At 50.7% G+C, this 12,864-nt stretch overlaps 1 protein-coding gene across 1 annotated transcript in view; it reads right to left on the reverse strand.

The window, feature by feature from the left end:
• Tmem132d (transmembrane protein 132D) overlaps positions 1-6,904 on the reverse strand; it is a 632,953-nt gene extending 626,049 nt beyond the window's left edge. Inside the window, 1 exon segment of the mRNA XM_028870206.2 lies at positions 6,497-6,904. Within this exon segment, the coding sequence (XP_028726039.2) occupies positions 6,497-6,575 (79 nt within the window). The 5' untranslated portion in view covers positions 6,576-6,904.
• Between the last annotated feature and the right edge of the window lie 5,960 nt (positions 6,905-12,864).

Below are 12,864 nucleotides of genomic sequence, written 5' to 3' on the forward strand. Positions count from 1 at the left end.
GTTATTCCTGATTGCCACTGACAAAAATAAAGCTTGAGAAAAACAAACAGCATGGTCCCTTTCTATTCATTTGCCCAACACATATTGAACATCTAGCAGGTCCTGGGCTCTGAGCTTACACTAAAGGGAGGCAGACTCTGCATTAAAACCTCAAGTCCCCTCCTGCTGGACAGATAGCTTAGCAATACAACTACATCCACACTCAGCATGGCTGAGAAAGTGGAGACATCAGAGTCAGACACTGTGGCTCTCCTTCATCAGATCCTGGGCCGGTTATCCAGCTTCCCGGAGCCTCAAACTCATCATCAACCTCTCTAGTTTGTCTGCAAGCTTTGCAAATATCACCTGGGTAAATCTCTCAGCGTGATTCCTGTCATCAATAATTGCTCACAAAATAAACCATTATGACTATTGACCAGTGCATCCCTTTAGCCGTTTGAATTACTGGAAAATACACTGAGCCTTTTACTGCCAGGCAAGGGTTCTTCTGGCAATATTTTATACTCTTAAGCACACTTACAAAATTTTATTGACCCTCTGCAATGTCCAAAATGCTAATGCTAAATACTGAAGAGAAGTCAAAGTTAGGGGGAAAAATAGGTATTTGTTACCCTAGGGGAACTTAAAGTTTCTAAGAAGGGCTACAAAATGGGTTTTGAATGTCATACCTATGGACACGTGGAAGGTGGGGGAAATGTCCCAACCTCTCAAAATTATTAGCATTCAAATCTCTGGGTCCTAAGAATTTGATAACCTCATTTGGAGATTAAAAACCAGGCTGGGAGTAAATGAAATCGCGGATCATCGGGTGGCCATAAAAGCAACTTCACGGACTCTAGCAAAAGGGGAGGGTGGAGAACAGTACACGAAGCAGGATGGAGGCCTGAGGTGGGAGCAGGGGGCGATGGGAGATGCTGCAAGAAAGGGAGCATAAAGAGAAAAGGAAGAGGGACCCCGGAACACAGAAGGAACCTGGTGTGTGCTACTTGGGTGGGGAAAAGCCCCAGTATGGCTGACTAGCAGCCAAAAAGAACCATGAGGGCCAGAGGTATCCTGTTCAGAGCTCCCTGAAGCTGGGCTTCCAGCCAACAGAGCTTCTGCCATCTGAATCCATAACATTGGGGAGCATTTGTTACCGCAGCCATAGGGAACTTATACTCACTTGTACTAAAATCCATCCTTGTCTCCTCCCTCAGTCTCTTCTTCCTGTTGATTTTGTTGCTGTTTGTTTGGTTTGGTTTTAACTCACTGTACAGTTGAGGATAACCTTGAATGCTTTTTAAAAAATTTTTTATTACATATATGTATATATATATATATGTATACATATACATATATATATGTATGTATGTATATGGGCATGAACATGCCACAGTTTGTGTGTAGAGGTCAAAGGACAACCTTTCACTGTGTGTATCCCAGCAATCACCTGCAGCAAATGTGTTTACTTACAGAGCCATCTCTGTTTGTCTGTCTGTCTGTCTGTCTGTCTGTTTGTTTGTTTGTTTGTTTGTTTGAACCAGTTGAGTCCCTCACACAGCACATGAAAAAGAGACCACAAGGTTTCCCATCCACTTGGACAATTTTGAGAGGTGATGCTGATGCCGTCCACCCAGTTCTCTCTGTCCCACTGCCCTCCCCCCTCCACGCAGCAATGTGACCTCCATCACCCCTTCTGTCCCACCTTATCCTGGTTTTCTTTAGCCCATGGTGCAGACTCTCACCTCTTTTGGCACCGATTCCCTCCCAGGCTGTGCCCACAGCTGAGGGCAACCCTCTGGTCCCTGCTGGTGCACAGACACCACTCCTGTCCCTGCAAGTCCCTGTCACAGTACTAACTCAGTTTCCTTTGGCCATGCTTTCTCTCACTGCTCCACATACCACAGGCTCTGCAAAGCCAGACCCAGCCTGCGCACAGCCTTTTTCTCACTATGACATCCCCTGTATCCAGTGTTCCAGGGGGAACAGTGCTACTGGGGGGAGGGGCATTATTGTCACAAATTAGAAAAGGGAGGGGATGAAGGAAGCCACAAGACAAAAGGAAAGAGGGGTTGCTAAATACAGAGCCGCTAAGGTTTACATCTGCCCCTTAACAAAGCGGCATGTGGCACTTTGAACGTGAGAGAAATGACTGCCATAAGCTTCTTCAGTGTGAGGACTCTTGAGGACCCAGCCCTGTGTCCCCAGAACACAGGGAATGGATGAACGGGTAGAGGATGGATGGATGGATGGATGGATGGATGGATGGATGGATGGATTAGATGGACAATAATCAGTTAAATAAATACATGGTAAATGGATGAATTAGAAATATTTCAGTGCCGGGCAGTGGTGGCACACGCCTTTAATCCCGGCACTCGGGAGGCAGAGCCAGGCAGATCTCTGTGAGTTCAAGGCCAGCCTGGTCTACAGAGTGAGATTCAGGATGGGGCACCAAAACTACACAGAGAAGCCCTGTCTCGAAAATCCAAATAAATAAATAAATAAATAAATAAATAAATAAATAAATAAATAAATATATTGCAGTGATGTATGTTTCCATAATAATATATTTTTAAGGTTTATTTATTATGCATACAGTGTTCTGCTTACATGCATACCTACATGCCAGAAGAGGGCACCAGATCTCATTACAGATGGTTGTGAGCCACCATGTGGTTGCTGGGAATTGAACTCAGGACCTCTGGAAGAGCTGCCAGTGCTCTTAACCTCTGAGCCATCTCTCCAGGCCCTATATTTTTAAATATATAGTTCAGTCCTTTTTCTTGGCTTTTTAAGAGTGGAACTCATGTAAACAGACCTTACAGCTCTTAAAACCTTAGGCATGTGAGTTGTTTTTTGTTTTCAAAACATATTCTTATTGTGTAGCCCAGGCTTGCCTGGCACTTAATGATCCCCCTACCTTGGCCTGAGGAGATTACAGGCATACCCCACACCTAACCAGCCATGTGAAAATGTTATTTTTAATAAAATCATATCCCATTACGTCATAAATTCAAACAAAAGAAAGCTTCCTGCCCCCCCCCCAGCCCCTCACCTTCTCATTTTGAAGAGAAGCCTTTGAACAGGAACAACAAAGCCAGTTTGCCTCTTTCTTTCTTTCTCCCCTCCCCCACATATAGACACACACTCCCTTGCCATCTCTCCTCCTAAGTTTTCCATACCCCAAACGGAGCCCCTTTTACGGGACAATCACTATAAACCCCATACACCAAGGTTCTCTCTCTACCATCCAAGGCTGCGGGAGCTCAACCTTCCCTTAGCAGGAGCTGCCCAGACAGAGGCCTGGTCTGAAACAGAAGGGGAGCTCTTGACACCCACCGAAGCAGACAATCCAGGACAAGCCTCAACCCCCTCCCCACCCCACCCCGCCCTGCTCCACCCCCAGGACCTCCCATGCACCCAGCAGGCAGCGCACACGGCATCATGGCCCAGGCACAAGCGTCAGGACACTGCATCTCTCCCAGCAACATGGGTATGTCTGCTTCCCACAGGCTTGTGGCCGAGACCAAAATGCAGAGTGACTAGCGCAAGAGAAGTTGGGGACAAGTGACCCAAAGGGGCAGCTTTCCAGCCCCTGCATTTTAAGCCCGCCTCAGTCTCTGGCGGTCTCCAGTCTGCCCGCAGATTTTTTTTTTCCCTTCTCAGCTAAGTGTCCTTATACCTGCTTCCCTCGGAAAGCTCAGAGCCATGTCCTCCCACATCTGCAGGCAGTAACATCAAGTTTCTAACCGCACCGACAGTGCGGACACAAGACATGAGCTTTCTGACGGCGGAAGGCCGTTCTCCAGAGAAGTTTGGAGCCACAAACCAAGGTCCACAGCAAATTGTGTGTTTCTTTTCATGGCCCCCTAGGTCCCGAGGAGACAGAAATACAAGGCAGAACATTTTATTTCTGTTTAAATTCCCAGAGCCATGTGAGAGTAAGTTTGCAGTATCTACTCATAAAACTAACACATATATAAAGTCCAAGGTCACTGGGCTGATTAGCCAAGGTCATTGGCACCAGAAAATATGTGTTCTATTGTATTCAAGGGTTCCTATTGAGTAAAAACAGTAACACAATGAAGTGGATATTTATATTTGATACTAACTCCACGTTTCATTTGGTCCCAGGCATTTACTTGATTGAAATTCTCTCCCTTATAGCCTATACTTGACTTCCAGTAAGTTAGAAGCCTCAGACTGAGCAGGGAGATGGCTCTGTGGATCAAGTGTCTGTCTTGCAAAGGCGAGGGCCTGAGTTCTAACCCCCAACACCCATGTAAACGCCTGGTAGGCATGGCAGCCACCACCTATAATCCCAGCAATGGACTCAGAGACAGAGGATCCCCTAAGTATGCTGGGTAGAGATGCTAGCCAGAGTGAGTGTTCTCTGGGGTCAGCGGGAGACCATGTCTCAACAAATAAAATGGAGAACAATTAAAGAAGTCACATCCAGTGTCCACTTCCAGCCTCCATGTGTATGTGCACACACAGTCACATCTGCACACACACACACACACACACACACACACACACACACACTCATATGCAAACTACATGCGCACATACTTGCTATACACATAGCAGTTAAGTGTTTAGGAAGAACTTACAAGCAGCCACACAAGTTGAGAGGGAAGTAGGAAAACACGGACCCACACTGGGCTGTCCTGGGGTTTATGTCATGTCTGCCCCCATGAAATCCCTTGTCACACAACTTGACACCATCCCGCCAACCTCACTCTTCCCAGCTGAGGACCAGGGCCGAGCGATCTCCCACGTGCTCAGCTCCACCCCCAGCTGCCCCCAGAAAGTTCCCCTCCTTCTGCTGAGTGGCTTCAGCAGTCTGACTGGAGCAAGGCTCAGTGTCCGAAGTCCACACACAGAACCTGCCCTGCATGACAGGCCAGGAACATGACTGACAAGCTGGGTTCTAGCCATTCAGAAAGGAAATGTCCCCCCCCACCACCACCACCCCCAACATACAGTATCTTGTTTAAGGACAAGTTCAAAAGCACCCAGGGAAAGGCAGCACCCTTCAACACAGTTGCTGCTCATAATGAAGAAATCAGTAAGGGCGGGAGGGAACGCCATTGTTGTTGTGGAGTCCAAAGCCACACTCTGCCTTGCTTAATAGAATCCCGTTGTTGCAGAATAGAAACAGAGACCTGTATTCTTATCAAACCAAGTGACAAGGATACAGCACAGCACGCCTCCCAGCCATGCTGGAGTGGCATCTCAGTCCTGGAGGCAAGTTTTTAACCCAGTGCCTGCCTATCTCACCAACCTCTTTGATGCCCAGTGTATTCCGCATCCCCAAAGCTGTGGCTCCCGGGGCGCGGGCGGGTGACTCCTCCTCATTAGCAGACCTGAGCCCCTTTCAACAGCACTGGAAAAGACAGTGGAGCAGATAAACACCGAATCCCCTCCCTCGCCAAACCGTTCCCACGCAAAAGCCCAGCAAGAGATCTGCCGAACTCTATGAGATCCAAAGCAATTAGATTCCCAGATACCAGAGAAGCCAGAAACCAAAATCAACATATCATTAAGAGATTGTGCTTGTCAACTGGGCTAGGAAGTTTCAAAGAGAGGCGTCGCCTGAAATATAGTCACAGAAAAATATGTTTACAGGATTTTTCCAGAACACGGGAGACAGCGAAGTGTCTTGACTTTCGCTGTAGAAAAAGGGGTGGGGGGGGGGAGGAAGCTACCTACAAATAGAAAGCACCTGATCAACCAGGACAAGTGCATAGAGTCCATCTACTGATATCCATTGCTCTGTAAGGCATCTCTGTCCCAAGCTTCCAAACTGCTTGTACCAGACAGGGAGTTGGAGATGGTAACAGAGCAGGTAAATGGGGGTGGGAGGGGCTTCCTGCCTCTACTCACAGCCTCAGGTCAGGACCCCACTGGAACAACTTGGGTCACTCAGACAGCAGAGCATCCTGCGGAGACACTGTCGCCACCACAACAGCTGCAGGAGGCGGACCCAGGAGACCCGGGGCTGAAAGGGACTCTGGCCAACTGCCGTTCTCAGCAGCCCCATGGTACACTAGCTGACATTCCCATACAGCAGAGCTGTTCGGGTTTATTTCCAAAAGGGTTTGGGCCAGTTGCGTAGCTCACTCCAAATTCCAGGAAGCTTCCAGGTCCAGGGCAGCATAGGCTTCCCCATTTCCCCTTGTCGCTTAGGCACACTCTCCTAGGGCATCCTACCAAGACTTCCAGGGAAATCACCTGCTGCCAGGGGCCTGTCCCGGACCTTGGCTCCGCAAGCCTCCTGCACACACACGTATGCATACACACACACACACACACACACACACACACACACACACACACACACGCCCACGTCTCTCCCAGACGCTCCACATTCTCTCTCTCTCTCTCTCTCTCTCTCTCTCTCTCTCTCTCTCTCTCTCTCTCTCTCTCTCTCTCTCTCTCTCTCTCTCTCTCTCTCTCTCTCTCCCTGCAAAGTTAAGTCCCAGGGCCCAGGTAGCCTCAGGGTCCTCACCTTTGGAGAAAAGGGCGGCCAGGCTGATGAGCACAGGAGACCAGAGGTGCCACAGCGTCCCCATCTCAGACGGGCACATCCTGGAGCGCGGGTCCTCTGCTCCTCCGTGGTGTCGTCTGGCTGAAGGAGGGATGTCGCCAGGTCCCCGGAGAAGAGAAGCTGAGCTAGATAGCCAACACGCATCTGGCTAGGGACCCGAGCAGCAGGGTTGCCCTGAGCCGGGTCCCCACAGGTCCATAGCCAGGCCTCTTGGGCTCCGGTGTCCCGCAGCGCAGGCCGAGCTCACCTCAGTGCTTCGACCGCGCTGAGAACTGGCTGGTGAATTGAATTTCACTCCACGAGGGGGGTCTCCGTTGCCGTGTCCCCAATCACGGAGAGCGTTCCTGGGGCTCCGGCTAGGCGGCTGGGGTGGGCTAGCGCGCGCGGGCGGCGGCGGGGTTGGGAAGCTGCGGGGCCCGGGGCGCGGGCAGAGGCGGCGCGGGGGTCCCCGGGCGGGTGGCCAGGCGCGCTTGGCGACCCGGGGCGCGCAGCCTCGCCGCCCCCATCCCGCGCCACAGGGCTCCCGCGCGCGCGTTCCGCAGCCCAAAGTTTGCGGGGCGCTGCGGCTCCACCCCAGCCCGGCCCGGCTCCCCACGCGCGCCGGGCGCACGGCCGGCTCCGGAGACGCGCGGCGCCCCGGGCGGAGGGCGAGCGGCGCGCGGACGAGGAGGCGCGGGCCCGGGGCGGCTGCATCCGAGCGCACCAAGCGCAGCGTGCCCAGGCGGGCTGGGGCTGTTGCTTCCTAATTTCTCTCTCCGCTCCCTCTCTCTCGCTCTCTCTCTCTCTCTCTCTCTCTCTCTCTCTTTTTAAGCCCCACCCTTCTGGAGTGACAGCTGTGAGCCCCAATCCACAAAGTAGGTCCCACCTTACTGGTTGCGGGGCGCCCAGCCTCCGTGTCGCCCTCTCTGTGTGCGCGAATGGGAGGGGGATGTTCAGAGGAGGAAATGGACACCCCGCCCACCCCCGGGAGCCCTCGTGAGGACCAGCATGGAAGTCCACGTTCACAACAGGTGTCGAAAGGCCATCTGCCCAGCCTTCTCAAGACTCGGGCTGCAGGAGGTCTTCAAGCAAGGACAGCTCAGGATCCTAACATAAGCCCAAGTGTCCCCAGTGATCTCTTGAAGGTAACCCTGGGTTCCCAAAATGACCCCCACATTTCTGTCCCTGGAAGAGTTCTATATTGGCTCCCCGCTGGCCTTTGGGCATCAGGGAATTGATCAGTTAGGGTAAGACATTGCATTCAGAACGTAACAGGCATGGCTCTCCACTTCTCGAGTCTCTAAGACAAACTCACACCAAGATATCTAATTCCCATGCTAGGGTTCTGAGCTCAAGCTCTCCTCTCTGCTCCGCTGAGCCTCGGAAACAAGTAGATTCTATGGGGATTCAGGGAGGAAGCGCAGCCTCATTCCAACAGGTGAATTCACTTCTTGCGGGTAAAAACGGATTGTATTCATTCTCTTGTTACAAAAGCAGCTCATGGGAAGAAGGGCCTGTTGGGACTCCAGTTTGAGAACACAGATTGTGTTTTCAAATACAGTCAGGGAAGGCGTGTGAGTTGGTTAGTTTTTTTGTCCAGTTGACATAGAAAATGCTTGCATCAGAATGGCCCGTAGGCAAGCCTGTGGGTATTTTCTTGATTAATGATTGATGTGGGAGGATCCGCTATGGGCAGTGCCAGCCCTGGGCAAATGGTCCTGGGTTGTATAAGACAGGCAGACTACAAAAGCCATGGAGAGCAAGTCGGTAAGCAGCACCCCTCCATGGCCTCTCTGCAAGTTCCTGCCTCCAGGTTCCTGCCTTGACTTCCCTCCATGATGGATTTAAACTGTAAAATGAAGCAAACCATTTCCTCCCCAAATTGCCTTTGATGTGTGTTTTATCACAGCAACAGATGCCAAACTAGGACAATGTGGCAGTAGGGGCATGAGGCAGCTGGTCACATGGCATCTACAGTCAGGAAACAGAGATGGATGGATGCTAGTGCCCGGTTTGCATTCTCCTTTGCATTCCGTCCAGACCATCCCTGGAAACACCCACATTCAGGTAAAAGTTGTGGGAACACCCAGAGGTGTGTCTCCATGGTGACTCTAAACTTATGACAAGATTGACAATCCCAGGATTTACAGAATCTGGCCAATCCATGTCTGGGAGCTAAAAAAAAAAAAAAAATCCCCTGCTTTAAGCGTTTTCAGTTTCCTGACTTCCAAGAAGATCAGAGGGGCCTGGCTGTTCTCCCAAAGTCTGTCTGTGCATCCTTGTCTTTGGGATGCCAGCTTCCCCTTGGTTCTGTATGTCTGTCTTAATTTTTGTCTTTCTAGTGTTCTTTAGTTCTTAAGTCTCTCTCTCTCTCTCTCTCTCTCTCTCTCTCTCTCTCTCTCTCTCTCTCTCTCTCTGTGTGTGTGTGTGTGTGTGTGTGTGTGTGTGTTTTCTAAACTTTAAGGATGCAAAGAACCTGGGAGTCTACCCACCCCAAACCTCTGACATGTGACCCATCCCCAGTGTCAGCTGGAAAGCCATGAAGTGACTGCTGTGCCCATCCCTGAGGCTGATGTGGCAGAGGCAGGTGGCACTCCAGGCTGCCTTACTGACAAAGTTCAGGGCACACTGAGGCCACCATGATAGAATGTATGCTAGGAGCCCTCAGTATGCATTACTTCTTTCTTTCCCTGACTGATGGGGGAAACTGAGGCTTCATCCCTGACACACATTCCTCTGAATGAGAGACCCCTCGTGTCTAACCAAGCTTCCCCCTTATTCCTCAGTGGCAGATCCAGTAGGTTATATTCAAGTATATTTTTTAAAGATTTATTTATTTTTATGTTATGTATGTGTCTGGCCAACACGTATGTATTCTGTGTGTATAGTATCCAGAGACCAGGAGAGGCCAAATCTCTCGGAACTGGAGTTACAGGCAATGGTGAGCCACCATGTGAGTGCTGGGGTGATGGAACTCAGGTCCTCTACAAGAGCAGCCAATGCTCTTAACCACTGAGCCATCTCTCCAGACCCCCAAGTCTATTTTTTTTTTTCATTTTAAATTTTTTGAGACAGGTGTTCCTCTGTGTAGCCCTGGCTGTTCTAGAACTTGCCCTGTAGACCAGGATGGCCTCAAACTCAAAGATTTGCACGCCCTCCCCCCCCCCCACCACCACCACTGAGTGCTGGGATTAAAGGCATGTGCCTTCACTGCCTGGCCTCAAGTCTATTTTTAAGACAATCCTCGAGTTCATTTCCTAGAAGTTAATGGCTTCTATTTTTTCTTTATTTTAAAAAAATATGGCTTTACCTTTTTTCCCCTAAATCATTTTTCCCCCGAATTGTAAGCAGCAGGTGACTCTTTTAGGCATATCACCACACATGGTTTCTCTATGTCCTTCAGATAAAAGCGTCTAACTATTGCCTGGAAATTCTTCATCATACCTAGTTATCTGGACAAATCTTTCCTCTCTTCAAACTGTGCAAACACGATGATTGGCTAAAATAAGAAGTAACAATGACTCCCCCTCCAACTCTCTTCTTAGAGCTGTTGGAACGTGTGTGCCCAGTCCCCCTGCCGGCTTATCAGCACAGCTCACGACGGGAGAGCCATTCCTTAGGAAGACCTACAGACATTCACAGCAGCCTGCCAGGTCCTCGGGTGCAGCCTGGTGCCAGGGGGACCCCTTCCTATCATGTCCACCGGCCCTGTCATTCCCAAATCAACTATCACAAGCATGCTTTCCTCCAAGAATATGTGTTTCCTCTGCAAAGCCATGAATCAAATTCTATGATGACTAAATAGCAAAGTTAAGGCTGGGTGTGTGAAGCTTGACACAAGGCAGGCTTGCCGTTCTAGAGAAAGACAACACTCTCCGGTCGGTTTAAAGAAATACTAGCTATGTACGTTCAAGAAACTGGTAAAGACAGCAAAGAGGCTGGATCCCCATGCCCCCTGGTGAATGTCCACGGTTGAGCAGACTTGTGCCATTTTGAGCAGGAAGACACTATAGATACTAGATACCACAACACCTAAGGCTGAATCCCACTCCCTCCATCCTCCCAATGACAAAGAGAAACTCAGGTGAGGACCACTGTGAAGCATCCTTTGAGCAATACCAGTATGGTTTCAAAACACCATAGCTCAGCGATAAATATTGTGCCGGCCTGTATGTGTGAGAGTTCAGTCCACAGCATGGAGGGACGGGGGTGGGGGGTGGGGAGGTGGGGGGTGGGGAGGTGGGGTGGGGGGATAGAGTAAAGTGCAGAGGGCTTGCCTTTCCATGCAAAGGGCAGTGTCTTGCTGGAATTCGCTCCCAGTTTTTACGTTATTAATATTTTTGCTTTCATAGACACCCCTTCCTTCAGCTGTGTCTCCTTTGAAATTACGTTCCCTTGGTTTCAGAAGCGTGGGAAATTCTAAATTGCAATTGGCACAAGGAGCCCTGAGAAGGGCGGCCCCACAGCCCTGAACTTCCCTTTTCTTTACGACTTCCCGAACTTCATGACGAAGTTATGAAAAGCAGTCGGGGACAGATCAGCCCTCTTTCGTGAGCAGACACAGCACCCAGGAGGCACACGGCAGAGAGATTGCCTATGTAGGTGGGGGCAGGTCCCGCCCATCAGTCACTCAGTCCTTCCCAGCACTCAGGCCACTGGGGCTATGATGACGGGGGGGGGGGGGGGGGGGGGGGGGGGGGGGGCGGGGGGGGGGCGGTGAAGATCTCCACTGAGCTGAGGCAGCCAACAGCCACCTGTAGCTTCCCATTCTGCACTTGCTAGGGAAGTCCTTGAAGAAGCCGTGGCTGTTATAGGCTGGTGGCGCCCCCTTGAGCCCGCAGCCCAGCACAGGTACGAGGGAAGCAAAGCTTTCTGCCATCTACAAGGGGATTTGGCAGGAAACCAAGGATCGTGTGGAGTCCCCCACAATCCTCCATTCTTCCCAGTGACCGTGCCCCGGTCTACACTGTTTTGGGCTTCTCCTTCAGTCCTTTCCACTCATATCTTCCCAGAGCTCCAGGGTGTTTGAGGTTTCTCACATGGCCCCGAAGTGAGCATAGCACGGGCCTCCATTCGCCATCAGGATCAGTGCGGGAAGTGAGATTCCAAACAGTCTCCCTGAGCTCCTGGGCCTACATAAATCCTGCTCCCTGCCACTGAAGGTCTGGCTGACAGCGTAAGGATTCTCCTGGGTAGTTGGCATGGCAAGACTGCTGTCCAAAATCCACTGGAGCTTTCCATATTTGTCCCTAAGTCTGTGACAGAAACTGTCTATGCCCCTCCCCCTGCCCCAAAACCAGCCGCTCCTACCTGCTAGAGAGCCAAGCCACACCACGGCCCTCCTAAGGTGACATGTGGCTAGGCCCCAAGCCTGCAGGTGGGAGGTGGTATGTGACTTTCCCATGGAGCTCAGGACACCGCAGGGTGACCCTCCCACCTTGCTGTTCTTCCCAAAGTCCCCAGCCGAAGGCAGGGAGACCACCTCCCCTTTCTGTTTTATCACAATGCATCTGTGTTTGCTTGGCACATATGTCGATCAATACGAGACGAATCCAACACGATCCCATTTGCCAACGGCCAAGTGGTGGCTCCCGGGATGGCGAGAAAGGAGATGGAATGTTCAGTTTGGAAGGCTGGGAGGGTAGTGTGTCACCACGGCGTACGCTATGCGCTACCCACACTAAGACAATCAGAGGGTCCGTGGCATCCTGTCAGAGTTCCATGACGGCAGACTTTACTGGCCCTAGCAGGGGAACTCGAATTCTTTTTATCCTTGAATTCTTACATTCTTGTTTACTCTCTCTGGTTTTTTGGTCTCTGTCCTTTCTGACATAAGCTCTCTTTAGACAGACAACCAATAAGTTGTAGCTAGAGTTTTCCTGCCTTGCCCACAGTCAGGACAAATCTCTGTCACCTGCCAGTCCCACAGCCGCTCAGACCCAACCAAGGAAACACAGAGACTTATATTGGTTACAAACTGTATGGCCGTGGCAGGCTTCTTGCTAACTGTTCTTATAGCTTAAATTAATCCATTTCCATAAATCTATACCTTGCCACGTGGCTCGTGGCTTACCAGCATCTTCACATGCTGCTTGTCATGGCGGTGGCTGGCAGTGACTCCCTCCACCTTCCTGTTTTCTCTGTTCTCCTCTCTGTTAGTCCTGCCTATACTTCCTGTCTGGCCAAAGGCCAATCAGTGTTTTATTTATTGACCAATCAGAGCAATTTGACATACAGACCATCCCACAGCACTAAGTGGCATGCTTTCCCGAGGGTCCCACACTGGCTACTGTTGTTTTCAAGGACCCGGGGAGATAGAAAGTGGGGCTGACAGGCTCAGGAGTCCAGCT

This window comes from Peromyscus leucopus, chromosome 23 (genome assembly GCF_004664715.2).
Source record: "Peromyscus leucopus breed LL Stock chromosome 23, UCI_PerLeu_2.1, whole genome shotgun sequence".
Taxonomy (NCBI): domain Eukaryota; kingdom Metazoa; phylum Chordata; class Mammalia; order Rodentia; family Cricetidae; genus Peromyscus; species Peromyscus leucopus.